We start from the raw sequence: 24,608 nt of genomic DNA, 5'->3' as shown, positions 1-24,608 counted from the left end.
AAAATCTCATGGCTGTGCAGGAAGACTCCTGACCGGTGGAACTATTTTCCCGCTTACCTGTCAACATTGCAATGATTAATCAACGAGTGCCACCCCCAATTTATACTGCTGCATGCGATTGCCCAATAACTTTGGACGCACGATTGGCTGTGAGATGTTTCAATACACCAGAACTGGATACATAACCGGAAGTTTAACTCTTCTCTTAGACTCTTCTCTTCTCTTCTCCCAGCGCGCCACGAACGTTTCACAGGGTCGAACAAGAGGGAAGAATAGAACAAATGGCAACGATACAGTATGGTCAACATCCCAAGAACGACAGCGGCGAGAATGATGATCATGAATCGACGACTTTAATCCGCTGGAACAACTTCGAATTTTGTGGATTTAGTTTGAAGATCGCTCGAATGATGGACTCAAGATTGGGTATCTCCGCGTATATTTGGGACGCTGTAAGTCCATTGCGTTGGTCGTGTAGAGAAACAAACTAAATTTAATGCCACATATCTTATCAGTTTAGCAGATTAATGTTATCCTTTTCTTCCTGTTTTCAGTTACTAGGAAATACATTTCCTGAACAAACAGTCTAAAAAGCACATCAGAGATAAGATACTGTGTTAACATAGTGCGCCGCGCGTACGTCCCACGAATTGTAAACAGCACATTCGTTTTCACCTATCAAGTGCCTGATGTTGAGGGACATTTCTGCAGATTAAAAAAAAAATAATTATCAATCAACCTGATAGTTACGGATCATTACGGCTAGCCTTCATTTCCACCCGTTGCGCCCCCGCCGACCCCCTTACGATTCCTCGCACTGTGATCTCTCTCGGCTGCTCAGAAGCATCAAACCCCAGCTCCGCACCAATTTCCGACCCTCGCGGTTTATCAAAAAGGCATCATATTAGTAAAGATCGTCGATGCACAGATCGCCTTAAGAACAGGGTAAGGACGATTATCGTCGTACTGGCCCTTGCATCTCTGTATCGCGATGTGTAACTGCGTCGATGGGCGGCTTTAATTGACCGAGCGGCCCTTCATTGACGAAAGGTGGGAGCGAGATGCTCCCAATTGTTTTAAGCTTGCATTTGAGATATTCAGCCAAACTCTGTAGAATCCTTCCGTCCTAAGTTGTAGGCGGGGGAACCAATCCTCCCTCTTCTGAATCTATCACGGAGTCAACCATGCACTCAAAGCTATCGCAGAGATGAGACTTTGAACCGAAATTGCGCTCCATTCTCTGAGTTGGACTTATACATTTCCCCTGCATTATTTGTATATGGTAGATATATTTCCATTGCCTTGGCCAATCATCTTCCCTTTTATCTGAATTGGCTGCCGAAACTTCGTTACATCATTATGGGGATTAAACTTTAAATGTCTGAATTGGTGAAACGTTTTGAGATATCCTTATGCCGTGGAATGTTCTTTTCAAACGGAGTTTAAAAGGTCAGCCCCGCACTTTGACTGGATTAGGAAATGGTCGGAGTGCCCCTTTCTATTGTCTTCTTTAATCTCTACAGTTCGTTATTTGATCTAACTCCCACAAATTAATCGTTGACGTTCATGTTTCCAACCTTTTCAGGGCGTTTCTCTTTGCCAGTACTTTGAGAAGGAGGACATCAGTTTCACTGGGAAGAAAGTAATTGAGCTGGGATCTGGCACTGGAATCGTAGGGATATTAGCAGCTCTGTTGGGTGAGTGTTATTTTTACATTGAATCAGATGTTATTGCTGAATAGGGGGATCTGTCAATGGCTCGATGGGGTGATTTCTTATGTGACGACAAAGCATGCGATTGATTACTCCCTTAACGCATTCAATTCCTTTACGATTTGGGAAAAATAGTTTCCTTACTTTAAGCCTTTCTTCCTTCAAAAGATATGAAGTGACGTTGAAGGGTCGGTCAATCTGTAGCAAAAATGTCACGAGGTCACTTATGATATTCGGCAACAGTTCTCTGGAAAGGGAATACCTCCGGGTTTATATTTGAAACATTACAGTTTAGTAAAGCTGCTGCCAAATGAATCGGATCTGAATTCCACCGGTACTCGCCTTTCATTAGGACGCCGCTTAATCTGGTCATATTTCAAATATAAAACAAAATAACTTGTCTTTACGATTGAGCTAATTGGAAACATCGAATCGATGACCATAGAAAAAGGCCACTTGGCCAAACTCGTTCATGCCGACCATTGGGCACCTATTGCCCAGCACTTGGTGAATAGCCCGTCGCAAATGAGACGATTCAACGTTCATTCAGCCACTCCATTAGGCAATGCAGTCGGGAAAGGCTCTGTCATCTGAGTGGTGAGGGTCCTCCTCATATCTCTTCTGAATCTCTTCCCCCTTCGCCCATGTATTCGAGTTTTATCTACCTCTGCTAAGGGGACACTTTTCCTGCAGTCTTCTCTCTACACAGCTCTTATGTTTGGAGATACAGCTGGGAAGCACGTCCTTCGGCCCACCGAGTCCATGCCGACCATCGATCGCCCGTTCACACTAGCTCGATGTAATCCACTCCCTAAACACTGGGGGCAATTTGTGCAGGGCAGTTAACCTATAATTATCCTGTACATCACACATATTTTTCTTTTTAATCTCTTCGCTTTTAGTGTCAACGACAAACCTTCTCGAGGTTTTCCTCACAACTAAACTGTTTCACCTTAATCAATATCCCGAGAATCTCCTCTATACCCTATCCAGCTCTCAACTCCTTCCTAACTCTTGGTGAACAGAATTGCATGCAATAATCCATCGGAGGGCTGACCAAGATGATAAAAGTAGGAGTGTAACCCTCCTAACTCTGCAATCAATTCACCAACCAAGGAAGGTTAGCACTCAGTATGCTATCCGAACCACGTTGTCTATCTGCAAGGTCCTTCTGTTCCGCAAAACTCTCCAAGATCCTGCCCACACTGTCTCTCCACAGCCTTCGACTACCTCCTGCAATTCCCACTACCAGCAATCATGGCTGATCAACCTGAATCAGTACCGTGTTCCTGCCTTTCTCCCAATATCCCTTGATTCCGTTAGCCCAAAGAACTATTTATAACTCTCTCCTGAATACATCCAGTGAATTGGTCTCCACTGCCTTCTGTGGCAGAGAATTCCACAGAATCACAAATCTCTGGGTGAAAAGGTTTTTCCTCATCTCAGTCTTAAATGGCCTACCCCTTATTCTTAAGCTGTGATCGCTGGTTCTGGACTTCCCCAACATCGAGAACATTTTCCCCGCATCTAGCCTGTCCAATCCCTTAAGAATGTTATCTGTTTGTATAAGATCCCCTCTCATCCTTCTAAATTCCAGTGAATATAATCGCAGTCGATTCATTATTTCATGATATGTCAGTCCCCCCATCCCGGGAATTAACCCGGTGAACCTCCGCTGCAGTCCCTCAATAAGAAGAATGCCCATCCTTAAATTAGGAGACCAAGATTGCACACAATACTCCAGGTGTGGTCTCATAGGACACTGTACAACTGCAGTAAGGCCTCCTTGCACCTATACTCAAATCCTCACGCTAGGACGGCCAACATACCATCTGTTTTCTTCGCTGCCTGCTGTACCTGCATGCTTACATTCAGTGACTGATACACAAGGATACCCAGATCTCGTTGCTCCTCCCCTATACATAATCTGATACCATTCTGATAATAATCTGCTTTCTTGTTCTTCCCACCAAAGTGGATAACCTAACATTTCTGCATATGCACGATATTTATTTTCTTTCTCCCGTCCCTCCCTACATGCATGGTATGATCTGCCAAGATAGCATAAACACAATAAAAGTAGTAGTAGAAGGGGCTTTAATCGGTCTGGACGACATGGGTGGTAGGCGTCATTTTTGTGCCGTGCTTTTGTGATTCTGGTCCTCTCGTTTTATGTTTTCGAATCCCTCTCCAGTTGTTTCTAGGAGAGGGCTCTCATCAGCAGAATCTGAGGTTTGTAAGCGCAGGGGTATTCGCGATTCTATTTACATGTTTATTTCACTCTTCTGCGGCGAGGTGTAATATTTCGTTTCCACAAACACAGTTCAAGTGCTGGATTCAAGTATAACCGTGAATTAAACACCGACATATTCTTTTGTTCTCAGGTGGCAATGTTACAATGACGGACAAACCGGATACCTTGAAGCAAATAAACAGCAATATTGCTGTCAATGTCCCAACTGCATGCCGACACCGTTTAAAAGTTAGTTCGCTGATTTGGGGAGAAGATCAAACCAGATTTCCCACCGACTACGACTTCATTCTGGGCTCGGATATTGTCTACAGTTCAATCTGCTACCCGGCGCTGTTGGAAACACTGCGTTATCTCTGCAATGAAGGGACTACGATCTATCTTTCCTCCGAACTCCGATCCGGGAATGGGTCCATTCCTTTCCATGACGTCATCCTGCCTGACTACTTTAGCTGCGAGGTCGTGACCAGATTAGAGCCGAAATGCATAGTTGTGTACAAATTGACTAAAATTAGTCCAGGGCATGTTATGAAATAGGGGATCTCAAACGGATATATTTGTCTCTCGTTCAATAACGCATACATCATACGTAGCAAGTATATACAGTTCCACTAACACGTTAAGCATTATGCAGCTCCTCTATGATGCATTGTTGCATTATCTATAACAAAGATTTATCTGGAAACCGAACTATGAGACAATGGGAACTGCAGATGCTGGAATCTTGAGTGAACCACAACATGCTCGAATAACTCCGCGGGTCAAGCAGCATTTCTGGAGGGAATGGACAGGTGGCGTTTCTGGTCGGGACCTTTCCTCATACCACAAATATCGCCTGTCCATGTCCTTCTGTGATGCTGCTTGACCCGCTGAGGTACTCCAACATTTTGTGTTTCACTAACAAAAATATTTAACATTTTTTTCAATGATAAATTGGATATGTTTGGTGCCAGTATTTGCTACAGAATTCCATAATGCATATCCATAACTGCAGGAAGACCAGCACATCTTATGTTATGTTCAGTTCTACTGCTTACAGCCCTGGATATGAATGCTAAGGTACTCTGCGTTTGACATACATTAAAGTAGGCATGTTACTGCGATGTTACGAGAGCAATAAATTCTACGTAAATATGCAAGCCCAACGTGCGATTTTTTATTTCGAAAAACCATGTAGCACCACGAGAATACTAATTGTTTAAAATAAACCAAAACATGTCTGTGAGAAAGGTTGTCGGTAAAGTTCAAGACGGATTACGGTAAACCATCTACTCATCTGATGTGATTGAAATCTGCAGTCTTTAATTGATGCAAATGATTTTCAGGTATCTCGGCAACGTGACTGGTCTTGGAAGCCACTCTGCTCTCTCAGACCGCTCATCGATTGGCGAGTTAAGCGGGGACCAAGCCCAAGTCAGTTATCCTCCAGAACTAGTACCGAAAGCTAGTATCACAATTGCTAGATCTGCCCGCGATATGTCCGTGGGGGAACGTTCCTGTTTTCTGTCTCCACCCCAGATTTTGTCCAGTCCAATAGAAGGTTGACAACAACTTGTACATTCTGAGAAAAGAAACAGGAACGTTCGTAAATATTCATCCCAGAAGCAAGAAGAAGCAAACAGTCTTCCATTAAGTCCTGCCGTCCACGTGGCGTCATCCGACGAAACAGTTAACCTTAAATCAAAGAAACATTGGTAGTTAGATTGTGGCCTGGTTGGGGACTTCCGTGTACTCCGTCAAAGGTAGTTGGCAGTAATGCCAAACTGCTCCATAGAAAGTAGCTGCCAGATATGCTTTGAAGGACGAAACTTCCACCCTTGTCAATATCGTTGGTGGTTAATCCCAGCCAAACTATTGAAACCAGGTTATTCTAACCGGAGCAGAATGGGTCGTGTTAAATTACTACATTCCTGTGCTACGTCCGATAGAATACTGTAATGACTAATTTTGCCGCTTAATTATGACATAGACGGCAGGCAGGAGGAATTTCACCACCACGATTGGCAACCTCTGACAATAATATTGTTCTCTCTGCTTCCATTATTAAGGTAGATTACCGTACCAACGCTGTTTGAACGTGAGATGCATAAATTATTCCTGAAGCAGCTTCAAAGAGCGATAGAGTTGTACAGCACAGAACGGAACCTTCAGCCTATCATAAGTTGACCATCATGCCTATCTGTACTGACGGCAATTGCTATTTCCCTCTTTGTCTTGCTCATTCATGTGCCTGTCCAGGTGCTTTTTAAAAATCATGTTACTCTTCCTGCTTCCATCATCTCCACCGACTCGCCCCAGATTATTACTGCTCTTTCTGTGAACAACTACCCATCGGAACTCATTAACCCCACCCCTGACATAAATATGTTCTCTCTTTGAAACTGCTACCATGGCAAACTTTGGCTATCTCCCACATCTATTCATCACATAGTTTTATACAATTTCATCATCAGACGCCTTCGCTCCAGGTAATACAAAGCCCAGCGGCTCTAGTTTCTACTAATAATTCCAGCTATCGAATCCAGGCAACATCCTTCTGAAGACACAATGTACTGCAGATGTTGGAACCTTGAGCACAACGCAAAGTGGTGAAGGCAAGCAGGGCGTCAGGCAGCATCTTTGGAGAGAATGTGTTGGCAACGTTCTGGATCTAACGAAGGGTCCCGGCCAAAACATGCTTGTGAATCTTTTCTACACCCTCTCTAGCTTAATCGCGGGTTTCCCATACTGTGGCCACCGGAAGTGCACATGATACTTCAAGTGAAGCCAAACAACTGTAACACGACGTCCCAACTTTACACCACATGTTTTCGCCGATGAAGGCAAGGTTTCCCATCTCAAAGTATATCGCTTTGCACTTGTCCCGATTAAAATCCATCTACCATTACTTTGCCCTCTTTTCCAATTGATCAATATCCAGTTATCATCTAAACCTTTTTTCATCGTGTCCCATGCCATCGATCTGGGTGTCATCTGCAAACTAATTAATCACCCACCTAATACTCATCCAAATCATGAACGTACAGTATATGACAAACAACAGGGGAGCCAGCACTGATCCCTGCAGCGGACCATTGGTTACATGCCTCCAATCTCAACAAAATGACCCTCCATTCCTACTCTGCTTCCTATATGAAGTCAATTGAGGGTCCAACGTGTTCTCAGCTTCTGGCCACTCAGCCACCGGGTCTTACTGAACACCTGCCCTCATCAATCTTGTTGGTCACCTCTTAAAAGATCAATAAATTCGTGAGACATTACTTCCCATGCACAAAGCCATGCAGTCCATCCTTAATCTATCCTTGATTTTCCAAATGCAAGTTAATGCTTTCCCTCAGATTCCCTTCCAACAACCTTTCCAGCACCGAGGTAGGGCCCACTGGTCTCACATTCTCGGCCTTATCTCTGCTACCTTTCTTAAATAAAGGAACGGCGCAGCCTTGGCTGGTAAATCGCCAATGGCTGACTGACACAAAAAATCTCTGCCCTTGCGATCTCCATTCTTGGCAAAGAATAGTGGGAGGTTGACCCTTATTTCAAAGGCGTTGTCTTACAAAAGCAGTAGCGTTGCGGCAGTTGTGCAAGATACGTAGAGAGCATTGTGAACAATTGACTCCCAATATTTGAGATTTCATATTTCATTGAAGGTGATTCAATGAAGGTGGATCCAGCAAATTGCCGGATTTGAAAGAATTGTCCGGCGTGGAAAGGTTAAACAGATTGGGAGTTTCCTGTCTGTAAGAATGAAAGCCGATGATATTGAAACGCTTCGCATTCTTATGGAGCACGGCGGAAGACATGTTGAGAGGATGTTTTAGCTCACCGAGGTCTGGGAGGTCAGGAACCAGAGCGTGGTTGAGAATAAGAGGGCACCCATTTCGAACCGAGTTAGGAAGAATTTCTTAAATCAGAGGGCTGTGGCTCTTTGGATCTCCTTGCCCGGAGAGCCGTGGAAGCAGAGTCCTGGTATATGCATACAAAGCTGAAATAGATGACCGCTCAGTCAGACACCAAGGATCCACTGGACTATGTTTTCAATCAGTTAGTTCACCTGTATCCTGTCGCCCTCTGTTTGCCGCGGTTCCCCGTGTCTTAATTGTTCTGCTGGAAAGCATTGACTTAAATATCCTTGGTCCAAGTTAAAACAACGCAGAAATCATGTTTCCGTACATCTTAACATTGTGCATCATAAACGGCTGAGGATAATGAGGTACACTCAAATAAGTCAAGATATTGGTATTCGGAAACTACCGTCAATTAAGTTGTAAAGAAGGAAGCCCGGCGTGAGACATAAAACAAGGGGAAAAACGGTTAGAGATCTTTTCATATTGGTGCAAAGCTTTACGTGCGTAAACGAAAGAATTCTCGAGTAAATGATACAAATCAGATTATAGGTCTTTGTATCACAATAATTGTGGGTTAGCCATATTTCTATGAGGGCTGACCAAAATATGAATATGCGCTGTTACATGAATTATTACATCCGATGCCAAATCTCTGTCCTTCTCGCCCACAAAGCTCACCCTACACACCCGGTACTGTTCCAACCAACACATCCCCAGCATTGCTCGCGTGCACCAATAATGGGAGAACGAGTGCCTTTGGCGAAGCCAGCTATTGGCCTTGAACGCAATTGATAACAAACCTGACCCTGCAGATGTCCATTTTGAATGCACTTACTGTCTGTTTGATTATTGTTTAAATAGCCCGTTCTGAATCAGATGTCAGCCTTTCTTGAAGCCAGCATCAATGGTACTTTATTTATCACATGTACCGTTATATGGTGACATTCATTTTTGTATACAGTTTGGTATAAGTATCAGAAGCACTAGAATAGATCTTAGATAAACATCTCAGATACAGTACAGCGGATAGCAGTAGCACACTGTGACAGTATAGAGAACCGCCAGTTCTTGACGCCATTTTCGAGTCCTAGTTTGTAAATACAGCGATCTTGGCCTGACCGTGATGCCCGTTGTCCCGGCGGCGTTGCAGGGTCCCCGGGTGAGCATGCCGTTGTGTCCCCCACCGCTGCTCTGTCCCTGCTCCACCGGTGTAGGCCGCGTTTTGTCTACGTGCTCAGCTCTTTTGAAGCGGCGCCCAATCCAGCCGAGGCCCAGGCTGTTGCAGGGCCGCTGGGTGTGGATGAGTTCGAATGTTTCCAGCAGTTTTTTTCGTTCCACAAATTACGCCCACATTAAAGAAGTTCTCCACTCTCTCACATGAGTTCTGTGAGACCCTCCCTCACCCCCCCCCCCCCCCCCCCCGGTAACATGTTCTGACACATTCTCGTTACCACAGGCACATATGTTTCCAGAATACTTGCAGCGCTTGTCACTTACCCAACTTCAATCACGCCCCCCCCCCCCCCCCGCCGCCGCTCTTCATGCCGCCTATCCATTCTCTCCACAGATGATGCCTGATTGGCTGATTTCCTCCTGATTTCAGCAACAGCAGTTCCTTTGTCTCGCAATTTTTATTTGAGATTTATCTTTTCTGGGGGTTTTTTGCTTTTTAATTGACTCCAATTATTATGCCGAGCGTTGCACTTTCTCCATTCGCGCTTTACGAAAGGTGACCGGTTGCCAATGCAGATTTGAGGAGCGACGTTTGCCTGGAATTTCCAGATCCCATCGCTAACAATTTTATTAAAGAACAGCACCTCAGCTTGTCTTAACGTCCACACATTGCCGTAAATAATCCGGCGATTATATACCGAATCAATCTGACGATGCCGGACGCTGTGGGACGTTATGTTCGGCATTCCGTGCTTTGCGATGTTCTTTTTGGTGTAGGCCTTAGAACTCAGAAAAACATAAAGTGGATATAACCTGTAAATACCAGCTTAATCGGGACCGTGGCGGCCTGCTGGTGCGAATGTCAGCTTCCGTCTACTCTCTAACCTGCCAATTCGCAGAGACTGCAACATCTCTTTGTTGTAAAGGAAACATGAAGTGGTGCATTAGGCGCACGACTGGCGATGCAACTCATCAATCCTGAAGAAGAGAAAAAAAGGTCTTAGAAACTCGGCTTCAGCATAGGTTGCAATGTTTTGTTGTTAAACGTCTACCAGTACCCCGCTTTAAATAAAGCCTGAAAGTAATCAGCGACAATCTTTATAACAAATTCATTCTTCTCTTTGTCTTTGATTGTGTGTTTTGTGTCATAGGCGCTGATCGTCTCGTTATTATTTGGCCTTGTGGTCACACAAGACATAAGTATGTTCACGGAGATAAAAACAATCATTTTGCGCTAAAGGGATCAGGGCAAATGGTAGGAAATCAAACCAATGGTAGGCTAACGGATTAATAATAATAATAATAATAATAATAATAATGCATTACATTTATATAGCGCTTTTCATATATAAGGATAAGCAGCCTTGATCATTTTGAAGGGCTGCACGCCCTACACCTGCTCGTTTTTTCTATGTTTCTAAGTTTCTAGCGGTCCCACGATTACTTGGTTAATATAAGAGTGCAGCTCTATTGGGGCGCCAAATGCTCTTCGGAAATTGCTAGAAACAACGAACTGCGGATGCTGGTTTACACAAAAGGACGTAGCATGTTGGAATAGCTCGGTGGGTCAGGCAGTATCTCGAGAGAATTTGGGTGGGAGACGTTGCGGGTCGGGACCCTTCTTCAGACTGCGCGCTGTTAGCAATAACCGCTGGTGAAGGAATGTTTCTGTTGGGTGCGTTCATTAAGTTTCGGCTCGGAACGTCTGAGAATAAAAGATCATTCCTATAAGCAGTGGGAACATTTTAACTTCAGCCCCACTCCTTCTCCAATCCCTTACCCCCCCCCCCGAAATAACCGTGTTAAATAGCGAGTACCATTCACACCTGATGGGTTGACCTATCTTGCCATTCTCATACTCCTGAAGCCCGGTGTTGTCCATTACATCAGCGGATGGACTTGAAATATTGCCATGCTATTTCGTTTTCTAGGCAATATGCTGGAATGCGACAACAGCAAATCTCTCCTTCGAAGCCAAAGGCCTTGATTCGACATTTGTTCAATTTTTGGACACGAGTGCCGCCAAAGATACCAGCTTTTAACGTCCACTAACTGTCCTGGACTAGTTGAGGAGAGCAGAAAGGCAGTTGACTGGGGCACGAGGCAGCCTTTTCATCCTGCATATTCTATACGGCCACATCAGCCAAGTGCAGGACTTCAATGAGGCTCAATTTACAGTCACTGATTTGCCAATACATCGTTGAGACATGTACATATAATCACATATATAAATGACTTGGACGTAAACATAGATAGCTTGGTTTGCAGATGGCAAAGAATACAGCGGGACATAAACCGGGTACAGAAATGGGCGGTGAAATGGCAGATGTTTAATCTGAGCAAGTGTGATGAGTTGAACTTTAGTAGGTCGAATGTCGAATGTCGAAGGCCGAAGGTGAAAGTGTGCTACTAATGGCGACCCTCAACAACATTGTCGTGTGGCCTATTCCGGCGATTATTTTCATCTCATTGTTAACTTCTGGGAAAGGTCCCGCGCTTCCACCTCACCGCTGAGTTTGGAGAATCGGTGTTTGGTGGGTCTATCAGGGAAGCTGTTTTGCTTTCTCTACCTTCTTCACCTTTTCCATGTCTCGTCATCAGTCAGGTAGCTGCTGACCAGGAAAGCTGGAGACTGCGTTTACACGGGTCAGGTTTTGCCACCAAAAAAGGATTGAATGGTTGTTTTCAGAAGACTTTTCATAAAGTGCCGGACCTGAGGCTGCACAACAATAAAGGAGCCCACAATATTAAAGGCTAGACACCAGCATGGATAACTGATTGGCTGACTGTTAGAAGGCCAAGAGTGGGAATAAATGGGGCTGTCGGTGACGTGGTGTTCCGCAGGAGGGGGTGTCGCGTCAGCAAATCTTACACGTTATATATTAATGACCTGGAATTGATGAGTTTACGATTTTGCAAATGATAGGAAGATAGGTGGAGGGTCAGGTAGTGTTGAGGATGCAAGAAGAGTGGCCAGATTGTGAAAATGGGCAAGGTAGTGGCAACTGAAATAGAGCGCGGCAAAGTGTAAGGTGATGCACTTTAGTAGAAGGAATAAAGGCGTAAACTATTTTCTAATAGAAAAGATTCAGAAACCAGACGTGCAAAACAGACGTGTAATGAATGGTAATCCGTGCAGAGGATCAGCTTTGGCACAGGAGGAGCGATTACAGGAGATAGACACACAAAAAGCTGGAATAACTCAGCGGATCAGAGAGCATCTCTGAAGAAAAGGAATAGGCCATGTTGCGGATTCAGACCCTTCTTCGGACTGAGTGTCGGTGGAAACGGTGGCGCAGCGGTAGAGTTGCTGCCTTACAGTGAATGCAGTGCCGGAGACTCAGGTTCGATCCTGACTACCGGCGCCGTCTGTACGGAGTTTGTACGTTCTCCCCGTGACCTGCGTGGGTTTTCTCCGAAATCTTCGGTTTCCTCCCACACTCCAAAGACGTATAGGTATGCAGGTTAATTGACTGGGTAAATGTAAAAAATGTTCCTAGTGTGTGTAGGATAGTGTTAATGTGCGGGGATCGCTGGGCGGCGCGGACTCGGTGGGCCGAAGGGCCTGTTTCCGCGCTGTATCTCTAAATCTAAATCTAAAAAAGAAAGGAAATTCTAGTGGATACTGAGAATTCTAGTGGTTTACTGCCCGTAAGCACAACTGCTTCCACCAGTCACTGTCGTTCGGATATGGCCAGAGGCTTTATTGTCAGTGTAAATTACATTGTAGCATTATTGCAACGAACACAATGATCACAGTCCTTGGGCGACTGCCTTGGCAAATCCAAAATGAACACTTCGCTGACAAGGAACAAGTTGAGTGGAAACGGTGATAACACATAAAATCCCGAACAACCCGTACTAGAACCAAAGTACATTTAGTGCAGAAAGTAGTACTTGGTGATCTTAATTTGTAAGAATGTCTTCGCCACTCTGGCAAACTGTGAGCGATAGAAGCAATGAGGCGTCCTATCAATGTGCGATTGACTTCTGTAGTCATTCATATAAATCAACCTATCTGTTAAACATCAAACAATAACTCAGAGGATTAGTCTTCACGATTACCTTGAAACCCAGTGTGAAAGTCCAATGAGGGGTTTCGGCCTCCAGTCTAGCCGATTTAGCCATGGGAAAGCGACGGAATTTGGAATTACGCTGTAGTGGGCAAGGACGGTAATGCTCACTGAAAGTCGATTCACATAATTTGTTTCTTGATTCACGATTTTTTCGCCTCGGTGCCTCGCGTAAGCCTCACCAAGAAGCGACATGTTTAGTTTGGATGTAGGCATGAGCTAATTCCAGCTGCCAATATGGTGGTAAATGAGACAATTAATCAACTTACTTTTTTAAAATTTTTAACTCATGCCACTTGTCTGATTTGACCTTTGGGTTGGCTATATTGGACCCCATCGCTTGACACCACCTGGGATAGGATAACTGGATGGAGTGGAGCGCAAAATCTCATTTATCCTACATAGTTTTTGGGAAAGCAGTGTTGCTTTCATAAGCGATGCATTTTACTAAATATATGGCGCCAAAAATGACTATTTAGTCCCCGTTTGCTCAAAACTCTCAATGTTAACCGCAACTTAGATGTTTTACACGATAACGCACGACAACCCCTTCCCTCACATCCCTATCCAACATGACAGAAAAGTATCGAACGTTTTGAAAACAACATGAGTAAAATTTTAAAGTTATTTATCCTTACTTGGTAATTGTCCGATTATCCAATGGGGAGATCGACGACAACCGGAATTCTACAGGCTGAGATAAGTCTTAGAATTAAAATAATTTCATTTTAATACACTGCGGTGAGACTGCAAAATTTCCGGTATTGACAATGCAGCTTAAGGCTGCGAAGGGAAAGTTAAAAACCCCGGGAATCCTTGTGTGGAGGTACTTATCCAAACTCGCTCGATCAATAACGCGGTGATTTTTTGGAATACCTTTCAGTAAATCGTGTCCTGGTCCCACACGTGACACCGATGTTTCATTCGCATCTTCTCTCCTTGACCCACATGCGAGGATTGCAAAATTAGACCAAGGCCGTTCAACGTTAAATCTTGCGAGATTTTGGCAGTATAAAGCCTGAGCTCAAGTGAACCACACGCACCTCCAAGAAGAGCGGAAGTAAACGCAGTTGTTCATCACTGCCTTGACAGAGAAGCAGCTTCGTGTGAGTTTTATGTCTTCTTTATCGCTGTTGAATTCTCTTATGCTTCTTTTTTATTTTAATTGAGAGAGACAATGGCATTTCTGAGCCATCATAGTCACCGCGAACCAAAATAGTGAGAGTTCATTAATGATAACGTTTTATAATTAATGGAAAAACAGTTCCTGAGCATGCTGGATTAGCTGAGCCAACCTAAAGAGGAATTCGTGTTTATTATTAGAGTCACAGCGTCCTAAAGATACAACAGGGAAACACCCCACCGAGTCGGCACCCACCACCAACACCCATTCTTACACTGATCCTACCCTAGCCCATTTCATTCTCCCCACATTACACCAACTCTTGTCTTGTTGAAACTGCACCAACCGCCGCTGTTGGGCTATAAACGTGCATCCCCACCATCCTCAGAATTTCTCTCACTAAGCTACATATTTGTGGCAATTTACAGCGGCCAATTAAAAGAAGCATATACTGGAATATTAAGCATATTACACACCGGATCAATATAGTCGGACGATGGCGCGGCGAATCACAGCGCTGCCTCGCAGTGCCAGAGACCGTTGAACAGCGGCCTCTGGCACTGCGAGGCAGCGCTGTGATTCGCCGCGCCATCGTCCGACTATATTGATCCGGTGTGTAATATACTTAATATTCCAGTCCTTGAAATTGTAGTATTACCAAATCGAATATTAGGCATCAGTGACCAGCTGTCGTGTGGCATCTGAGAACAGGCAAAATGCCCAAAAGGTGGCAATAAGCTCGGGGTTCGCACATACATCTTGGCAACAGAATAGACGTAAAGGTAACATTGATGTAAAGGTAGGAAGTTTGGTCCCTACAGTTGGTGCTCATTTTACTTCCTGAATGATCACCTTTCATAAGAAGGCTAGAATTTAAAAACAGGAGCAGACTGTCCCTTCCTTGCAATCCTGTAATTCAATTACATCATGATGTTTTGCATCAACACCATTTTCTGAGACTAACCCTAAATTACCTTAACGCACAATCATTTTTTTTGTGAGGATCTTACGGACAATGATTTGTTTTCGTACATAATAGTGTAACTGCGATTTTTCGACGTTGGATTTCTTCTCAATTCTTTGAATTATTCTATGTTTAATTGTAAGAAAATAACTGCAGATGCTGGTACAAATCGAATGCTGGAGTAACTCAGTAGGTCAGGCAGCATCTCAGGAGAGAAGCAATGGGTGACGTTTCGGGTCGAGGCCCTTCTTCAGACTGATGTCAGGGGGGGCGGGACAAAGGAAGGATATAGGTGGAGACAGGAAGATAGAGGGAGATCTGGGAAGGGGGAGGGGAAGAGAGGGACAGGGGAACTATCTAAAGTTGGAGAAGTCAATGTTCATACCGCCGGGCTGCAAGCTGCCCAAGCGAAATATGAGGTGCTGTGCCTCCAATTTCCGGTGGGCCTCACTATGGCACTGGAGGAGGCCCATGACAGAAAGGTCAGACTGGGAGTGGGAGGGGGAGTTGAAGTGCTCAGCCATCGGGAGATCAGATTGGTAAAGGCGGACTGAGCGAAGGTGTTGAGCGAAACCGTCGCCGAACCTGCGTTTGGTTTCGCCGATGTGAAGAAGTTGACGTCTAGAGGAGCGGATATAGTAGATGAGGTTGGAGGGGGTGCAGGTGAACCTCTGTCTCACCTGGAAAGACTGTTTGGGTCCTTGGATGGAGTTGAGGGGGGAGGTAAAGGGACAGGTGACGCATCTCCTGCGGTTGCAGGGGAAAGTGCTCGGGGATGGGGTGGTTTGGGTAGGAAGGAACGAGTGGACTAGTAATTTAATTGTAGTAACTGTTTTGAAGGTGGCTCGCTATATCTTGCTGTGGGTCTTCGTGCGATCATTGGAAATGAGATTTAAATGGCGCATTTAACTTTGTACATCCGCGTTTTCTTTGACTTCCTTCCTTCACCTACAGCAAAACCTTGGAGTGGGTCCAGAACTGAATGAACTAGCCGTCTATATTCGGGGAAATCGACTTTTTTTTCGGAATCCGTTGAAAATCAGCAAGGATGAGCGACACCGATGACAAACGTCTCGATACAACGAAGAGCACATACGAATTTGGTGCACACACTTTAACGATTACATTGATTAAACACCCTTCTTTGGGCGTTGCTTCTTTTGTCTGGGGCCCTGTAAGTAGAGAGTCTAATTGCGCATATGTTACTGCGGGATTAAACTTTACTTGCGAATTATTGGTAATGTTTCGCAAATTGTCACTGTACTTGCATGGATTGTGAGGAAATGCGGCAAAGTCCACCCGTCCGGGCTTAGCGTGTGCTTTGCTTCCGAGAGCGAATAGTGCTGGACGTTAAGTAATTGGGCAAATGGCTGCCAAGGGAATAATAACTACTGTACAATGACCTGGGGGGTCCTTATATTATTAAATTCCAAAAGTCAAAAGTCTCTGCGCACTTTCACTTTTACCATGCGCATCCGTGTTTCTTTTATTGGAATTCTTGCCTTCGGGAGCCTGGGTCCCGAAGTCTTGATATAGCAACTCCGCTATCCGGCGCCTCTCACCCCACCGCCACCCCAGACTTACAGACTCTCAAATTCTCCATCTTTCTTCCTTCTGTCCGTGCTTGGTAACGGCACTTATGAATAAATGTCAGTGGCAGAGGCGCATGTCGCGGTAGAACGAGGTTCGGACTGAGAGACACGAAGTTCTATCACAGAGCAGAGAGTAATTATTCCGATGCGAGTTCTGTTTGGCTACTGTGATAGTATACCAGAAATCTGTGTACCAAGACAGCCAGGTAATGTAGCTTCTTTATTTAATTAGAACTACCGAAATTTAAGTGAACGGGAGTTACCTATTTGCGTATGCTGATCGATTTAGAATAACTGCTTAGAGCTGGCCATTGATGATCTTCCAATGAATTTCCACCATCTAGCGCGCTTCCCTGTTCTCACTCTGTCCCAGAATCTGGCGCGTCATGTAACGTCGTCGTCATTAACACTGAGCTCATTTTGTTTTCCGAGGGCATTACGCTTTGTCAGTACTTCCACGATGTGAAGATGAATTTTACTGGGAAGAAAATAATTGAACTGGGATCTGGCACAGGAATTGTGGGAATTTTGGCCGTATTGCTTGGTAAGTTAACGCACCCCTCCTGTTTTGCCTTAAGCGTTGCAACCATTTTAAACCTATGTGCGGTAAGGACCAATGCTTGTTGAATTTAACATTAATGTAAATCAGTTCTACAGGGTGGCATAGTTGCGCAGTTCAGAGCGCCCCAGAGTGTCGAAGACGCGGGTTCACTCCTGACGTCTGTTCCTTAACGCACGTTTTCATAATTTTATGTTCCTATCTTGAGCACCAGCCAACGTCAATTCTATTCAAAGTATCTAGGTGACTCGCTATTAGTTAATGAGCGAATATCAGTAATTATACTAAATTGTGCTCAGCCCAATAGTTATAATTAGCTTTGCTCCGTAATTATTATTTATAGAGTCCTCCTTTGCGTTGCTATAGTTGATCGTTATACGATTATGATTAATATTCATCACGTTTAAATCTACAATAACTATTCATAGCGTAAATGCTTATAAATATTGGTTGTGCTAGTTGCCTAGATACTACTTGTTGCTCGTTCATTAGTGATTAGACTTTGTATTTAAGCACAACTGTAATTCACATTTATATCTTGAACTTGTGGTTGCTTTGTTAGCAGTAGTTTCGTTTCCTGGAAAGATACGTTTTCGTAAAATTCGCAAATATGCAATGAGCGCTTCCATTTGTCACCATCGCTCAATCTAGCGAATTAATCTTATAAATTTTACCCTCATTGCAAAATTTGTTCTTTCCCAAACTATGGACGAATACTTCTTTGGTCAGTTTGGTTGTATCCTGTAAAAACATCGTAAACTGGTCGCTCGTTGAATGTTCGGTAAATAAAATCTGTTGCCAACTTCTTCACTGGTAACGTTAAAGTGAGCTGCAGTGTGATTATAGCGCTTGTTCCTATTTTCGAAGTGTTTTGCCCCATAATTAATAAAGGCAACAATTATCCCGTAAACCCCTCGGCCTACATGGAACTGAGACTGTTGTTTCGGTAACAAGGTGCCCGAGAAGGTGTCGAGAGCGTTACCTGTGGTAATAGTGAGAACTAGAGTAACAGTAGTGGAATTACGTTGCACAGATAATCCGTGCTTATTCTGCTGGTGAAAAATTCATGTCACTTGTTTATTAGTAATGTTGAAGGGTGCAGCAGTAATTTTAAAACAATGGGAATGAAACTAATAATTGCATTTCAAAAATTAAAATAAACCAAATTACCAATAATTCTTAATGTAATTAAACATTGAAAAAAAACTCTTTGGCGGGTGTAGTCAACATCAATATTATGCACTCAAAGCCGCATAAAACATGCAGCGCAGCAACAGGCCCTTCGGCCCCCGATTTCTGTGGCGACCATGTTGCCAAATTATACAAAACCCATCTGCAAGCACAGGATCCATATTATTTCATTTCCTACCTGCTCACGTGCTAGTCTAATACCATCGCTACAATATCTGCTTCCACCATTTCCCCTGGCAGAGCGTTCCAGACGCTTATCCGGTAAAAAAAAAAACGAGCCTCTTAAATCTCATTTAATCGTTTCCCCTTCGTCTTAAAGCTTTGGCCTTCACTCTGTCAATTTCACTCTGGGAAACTGATTATCTACCATATCTACGTCTATCTTAAATTTACATAATTAGCTTCTCAGCTAAAGTTTTCCACTGCTGCAACACGGTTTGCTAACTTTTATGTTCAATGTCCCAATGCATCCTGCCCGGCTTAAAGATAGTCTCCAATGGGAAGTTTACCGAGGCTGTCGTAGACATTTTCAGGCATTTAGGAATGCATATAGAAATCGGAGGCAACGATGGTCGACGCAAGGAGAAGGGAACGAGGTCTCAGATCTAAGGTTCTACATAATGGAAGGAACAGTGTGGACTATCCGCGAGGCAGGAGGATGTGTGTCGGAGAGGGGGTGGGATGTGGTTCTGTCTGTGCTGCGGGTGGGTATGAGCGTGTGGGTAATGTGGGGGGGGGGGGGTGGTGGGGGGGTGTGTGTCGGTATGAGTGTGTTTGGTTTAGTGTGTGGTTCTGCGTGTGGGGTTGGTTTCGTTTGTGGTTCTGTGTGTGGGGGGGGGGATTGTGTGGTTCGGCCTGGGGGGATTTACTTACCTATGTGTGCGTGGGGGATCGGTGTGTGTGTGTGTGTGTGTGTGTGAGAGAGAGAGAGAGAGAGAGAGAGAGAGAGAGAGAGAGAGAGAGAGAGAGAGAGAGAGTGAGAGAGAGAGAGAGAGAGAGAGAGAGAGAGAGAGAGAGAGAGAGAGAGAGAGAGAGAGATTTTGTGTATATGTGTATGGTTTTAAGTGTGTGAGAGAGCAGTGTGCGAGGAAGGGGAAGGGTTAAGTGTGCGAGAGAGGGGGAGACTTAAAGGATTGACTGTGGAGACGCAATGGCAAAGATTTTATGTCCGTATGGATGAACTCCAAAAATTATTTATCCCTGTCTGGCGAAAAAAAACGGGGAAGGCGGCTCAACCGTGGCTAACGGTAGAAATCATGCATTGTGTTCAATCCAAGGAAAATGCATATAAATCGGCTAGAGGAAGCAGCAAACCGGAGGACTGGGAGAAATCTAGAATTCAACAAAGGAGGACAAAAGGGTTAATTAAGCGGGGGAGGGGGGTGGGTGGAGAGCATGAAATAAAATTTGCGGGAATATAAAAACTGACTCTGAATGTTTCTATGTTTCTTTAGATATGTAAAAAGGAAAAGATAAGTGAAGTCAAATGTAGGTCCCCTACAATCAGAGACAGGTGAATTTATAATGGGAAACCAAAGAAATGGCAGAACAGTTAAACGAATACTTTGGATCTGTCTTCACCAAGGAAGTCACAAACAATCTGCCAGAAATACTAGGGGACCGTGGATCTAGTGGGAGAGAGGAACTGGAATCCACACTAGGCAGGAAATGGTGTTAAGTAAACTGTTGGGACTGAAGGCAGATAAACCCCAAGGGCCTGATGGTTTATATCCCAGAGTACTCAAGGAGGTGGCCCTGGAAATCGTGGAAGCGTTGGTGATCATTTTCTAATGTTCTCGCCCTCTGGATCAGTTCATGTGAACTGGAGGGTAGCCAATGTAATTCCACTTTTTAAGATAGGAGGGAGAGAGAAAACAGGGAATTATAGACAAGTTAGCCTTACATCGGTAGTGGGGATGACGCTTGAGTCGATTATTAAAGATGGTATAGCAGCGCATTTGGAAAGTAGTGACTAGATCGGTCAATTTTTTGAGGATGTAACAAGTAGAATGGATAAGGGAGAGCCAGTGGATGTGGTGTATCTGGATTTCAAAAAGCCATTGACAAGGTCCCACACAAAAGATTGGTGTGCAAAATTAGAGCACATTGTATTGGGGGTAGGGTATTGACATGGATAGAGAACTGGTTGGCAGACAGGAAGCAAAGAGCACGAATTAACGATCCCTTTTCAAAATGGCAGGCAGTGACATGTGGGGAGCCACAAGGCTCGGTGCTGGGACCCCAGTTATTTAAAATATATATTAACGATTTAGATGAGGGAATTAAATATGACATCTGCAAGTTTGCGGACGACACAAAGCTGGGTGGCAGTGTGAGCTGTGATGAGGATGCTACGATGCTGCAGGGTGAATTGGATAGGTTGGGCGAGTGGGCAGATGCATGGCAGATGCAGTCTAATGTGGATAAATGTGAGGTTATCTACTTTGGTGGCAAGAACAGGAAGGCAGATTATTATCTTAATGGTGTCAGATTAGGAAAAGGGGTCGTGCAAAGAGACCTGGGTGTACTTGTACAACATTCACTGAAAGTAAGCGTGCAGGTACAACAGGCAGCGAAGAACGGTAATGGCATGTTGCCCTTCATTGCAAGAGGATTTGCGTTTAGGAGCAAAGAAGTCATACTGCAGTTGTACAGGGCACTGGTGAGACCACACCTGGAGTATTGTGTGCAATTTTGGTCTCCTAATTTGAGGAAGGACATTATTGCTATTGAGTTCACGAGGTTAATTCCCGGGATGACGGGACTGACATATGATGAAAGAATAGGCCGACTGGGCTTGTATTCACAGGAATTTAGAAGGATGAGAGGGGATCTTATAGAAGCATATACAATTCTTAAAGGATTGGACAGGCTAGGTGCAGGAAAAATGTTGCCGATGTTGGGGGAGCAGAACCAGGGGTCACAGTTTAAGAATAGGCCATTTAGGACTGAGATGAGGAAAAACCTCTTCACCCAGAGAGTCGTGACTCTGGAATTCTCTGCTACAGAAAGCAGTGGAGGCCAATTCACTGGATGTTTTCAAGAGAGAGTTAGATTTAGCTCTTATGGCGAAAGGAATCAAGGCATATGGGAAAAAAGCAGGAACGGGGTACTGATTTTAGATGATCAGCCATGATCATATTGAATGGCTATACTGGCTCAGGGCCAAATGGCCTACCCCTGCACTTATTTTTTCCATGTTTCTATTTTTCTATGGTCGGTGCGTTTGTTTGAATGTGTGTTTATTTCAGGTATGTTTGGGGATAGTGTGTGGGTGAATGTGAGTGTGGATGGTTGAGTGTCTATGTGCGTGTGTGTGTACACCAGATAGGTTGCATGCGTTATTCTGGTCTCTGAACTAGAAGGCTCACGTTCGGGTTAATCGGTTTGAACCGCTAATCAATTACGGCATTTTGGAACTCGAATATTACACCATCCACTGGGACCGTGAAGAATCGAGCGCTGTAGAATGCCAAAGTGGTCACGTCCCGAAACGTCACCCATTCCTTCTCTCCAGAGATGCTGCCTGTCCCGCTGAGTTACTCCAGCATTTTGTGTCTACCTTCGATTTAGACCAGCATCTGCAGTTCGTTCCTACACATCTGTTCCAAAGTGCCGTCCTCGCCCGTCCCTCCTGGAAAGGGATGTGGTTAAAGCACCAATACAAAAAATAAAATTAGAGCGAAGAGTGCATTTTAAAAACACTAATATCATTTTACCTGACAAATCGCCAGGGTACAATCGGAGGCGAGAATGGATAGAGTCACAGCATGTGCTCGGTATTTTAGGCTTGCTTACAGTTATTTCCGTGGCACAAGGACACTGGGCGAAAAGGCCCAGGGTGCAACTTTTCTTTCTAGACTTCTAATCTATATATTCCCTTAATATGTTCTAACTCGTGCTGGGTGGAATCCCACAGTGTTTTACTTTTTCTTTCAGGCGGAGATGTCACTTTGACGGACAAACCACATGTTTTGCAGCAAATTGAACAGAACATTGCTGACAACATCCCGCCTCACTCAAGACATAGGGCAAAGGTCGGTACCCTGATGTGGGGCACTGACCAGGAAAACTACCCGGCAGACTTCGACATCGTTCTTGGTTCCGACATCATCTACAGCCCAACACAGGTTCCTGGTCTCGTGAAAACATTGACGCATCTCTGCGGCGAAAACACAATCATTTATTTGTGTTCTAACTTCCCCGCCAGGGTGGGATCAGAGGATTTCCACAAGGAGGCATTACCAAAGACGTTCAACAGCGAATTAATTCATTCAATCAAGGGAAATCACATTTACAAACTAACGAAAAAGTCTCCAGAAGATGGGGACTAGGTGTTTCTTGGTACTGGGGCAAGAGGGGCGTATATTTTTAACTTGTGAAAACTCTGAGATTCACAGGGTTTACTAATTCTTTGAAAACTTAGGTGAATAGCAGTTTTAGTTTTGTTCCTCTCTACATTTCCTCTCGCCCTCAAATTACTGATACACGTTGAAACACGTCCTCATTCTTAGTGGAGATCACGCCGCCGTTTAAATCAAATCCTATATGAACATATAAGTACCAAATTCTAACTTTATATTGAATGATAAATGGGTTATACAGTTTAAAATAAGTTAGTTCTATACTGCGGTTAGTAATGCACATGTGAAATCCAAGACATCGTCCATGTCGGAGAAATTCATCTTTGCTTTCTAGTGTGCCAGATGCTTATTATATGTTCCTCTTTTGATCAATTTTATCCCGAGTTGCAACCTCCCCTGACTTTCACCGGCTGCATTCTGCTCCATTTGGCGCTGTTTATATTTGTTCAATTTCATTAATTTCAATTCTCACGGTACGCAACCGGAGACATTATTTGAGAGTGCACTTTTTGCAGGTAAATGGCCACGCACTTTCACTTCCTCTTGGTGTTGCTACCGCACTCCCTGTACAATTATGAAAACATTAAACCTTGTTGAATGAAATAGAAGTGAGTTTTCAATCTGTTCACTGATTCCAAGTGTCGCTGAGACTATGAAAAGTTGGAGAAGTTGGAAAAAAATCTACCTTTAAAATGTTGATTAAACGATTAATATAGACACTTAAAACTCGCTAAAATAAATACATTTAATATTTAAAAATCGATTAGAAAACACCTATCTACGCAGTGAATGAAGGCACGCAAATTAACTGAAGGAGTGTGTAGATGCACCTGCTATACGTGGTGTAAAGTTGAAATGTCAGGTGCCTCTTCCTCTCAACAACTTGTCAACGTATCTGAACTCAATGTTGCGACTAGAGATGGCGCTGACGCTTAACTCACGCGAACTGCAGTGTGTCTATCAGTCCGCGACGCAGAGATGAACGTACCCTAGCGGTTAATCGCTCGCCATGCACGCGGTGCAGATGTTTGTTATTCGTTGTTCTCCAAGAACAATGTCATCCAGGACATAGGCGGGATCTCCATGCACTGCACGAACCTCATGCTGAAAGATTATAAAATCATGACACATGTGCAGAAATAGGCCATTTGGCCAATGGAGTCTGTTCCGCCATTCAATCATGACTGATCTAGTTTCCTCTAACCCCATTCTCCTGCCTTCTCCCGGGAACCTTTGACGCCCTTATAATCAAGGACCGATCAATCTCTGCTTGTAAAATGCATCCATTCACTTGGCCTCCACAACCGTCTGTGGCAATAAATTCTGCAGATTCACCACCCTTCGGCTAACGGAATTCCTCCTCATTTCCATTCTATAGGTTTGATTGGGAGATGGTGCTCTCTGGTCCTAGACTCTACCACCCCTGAAAAGATCCTCTCCACATCCACTCTATCTACGGCTTTCTCTATATGGCCAGTTTCAAACAGATCGTGTTGAAATGAATGCTAAAATTGCATTTACCTTCCTTACTACCGATCAACCTGCAAATTAATTTTTTTGGGAATCATGCACCAGCACTCTCAAGTCCCTTTGCACCTCCAATTTCTAAATCCCTCCCCATTTTGAAAATATTCTACACATTTATTCCTTCTACCAAAGTGCTTGGCCGTACACTTTGCTCTGCTGTATTCCATTTGCCATTTATTTGCTCACTCGCCCAACCTGTTCAAGTCCTTCTGCAGACTTCCCGCTTACTCAACA

At 44.2% G+C, this 24,608-nt stretch overlaps 2 protein-coding genes across 2 annotated transcripts; both read left to right on the top strand.

The window, feature by feature from the left end:
* The first annotated feature begins 281 nt into the window (after window positions 1-281).
* On the top strand, window positions 282-4,500 carry LOC144597591 (EEF1A lysine methyltransferase 3-like). The gene is made up of 3 exons (XM_078407085.1): window positions 282-452; window positions 1,586-1,697; window positions 4,097-4,500. Exons 1-3 carry the CDS (start codon window positions 282-284, stop codon window positions 4,498-4,500), a joined length of 687 nt encoding a protein of 228 aa, XP_078263211.1.
* Window positions 4,501-16,189: 11,689 nt separating this feature from the next.
* LOC144597589 (EEF1A lysine methyltransferase 3-like) lies at window positions 16,190-22,817 on the top strand. Its single transcript, XM_078407084.1, has 3 exons — window positions 16,190-16,315; window positions 17,166-17,277; window positions 22,423-22,817. Exons 1-3 carry the CDS (start codon window positions 16,190-16,192, stop codon window positions 22,815-22,817), a joined length of 633 nt encoding a protein of 210 aa, XP_078263210.1.
* Window positions 22,818-24,608: the final 1,791 nt, after the last annotated feature.

The sequence above is a fragment of the Rhinoraja longicauda genome, chromosome 10 (assembly GCF_053455715.1).
Source record: "Rhinoraja longicauda isolate Sanriku21f chromosome 10, sRhiLon1.1, whole genome shotgun sequence".
NCBI lineage: Eukaryota > Metazoa > Chordata > Chondrichthyes > Rajiformes > Arhynchobatidae > Rhinoraja > Rhinoraja longicauda.
Note: the sequence above shows the minus strand (reverse complement) of the source record. Positions and strands in the feature narration are given on the sequence as shown.

Coding starts and splice junctions, on each gene's coding strand:
- LOC144597589 (XM_078407084.1), top strand. CDS start 16,190: ATGAGCGACACCGATGACAAACGTCTCGATACAACGAAGAGCACATAC. Junction 16,316..17,165: donor CTTCTTTTGTCTGGGGCCCT/GTAAGTAGAGAG, acceptor TTGTTTTCCGAG/GGCATTACGCTTTGTCAGTA. Junction 17,278..22,422: donor AATTTTGGCCGTATTGCTTG/GTAAGTTAACGC, acceptor TTTTTCTTTCAG/GCGGAGATGTCACTTTGACG.
- LOC144597591 (XM_078407085.1), top strand. CDS start 282: ATGGCAACGATACAGTATGGTCAACATCCCAAGAACGACAGCGGCGAG. Junction 453..1,585: donor CCGCGTATATTTGGGACGCT/GTAAGTCCATTG, acceptor CAACCTTTTCAG/GGCGTTTCTCTTTGCCAGTA. Junction 1,698..4,096: donor GATATTAGCAGCTCTGTTGG/GTGAGTGTTATT, acceptor TTTTGTTCTCAG/GTGGCAATGTTACAATGACG.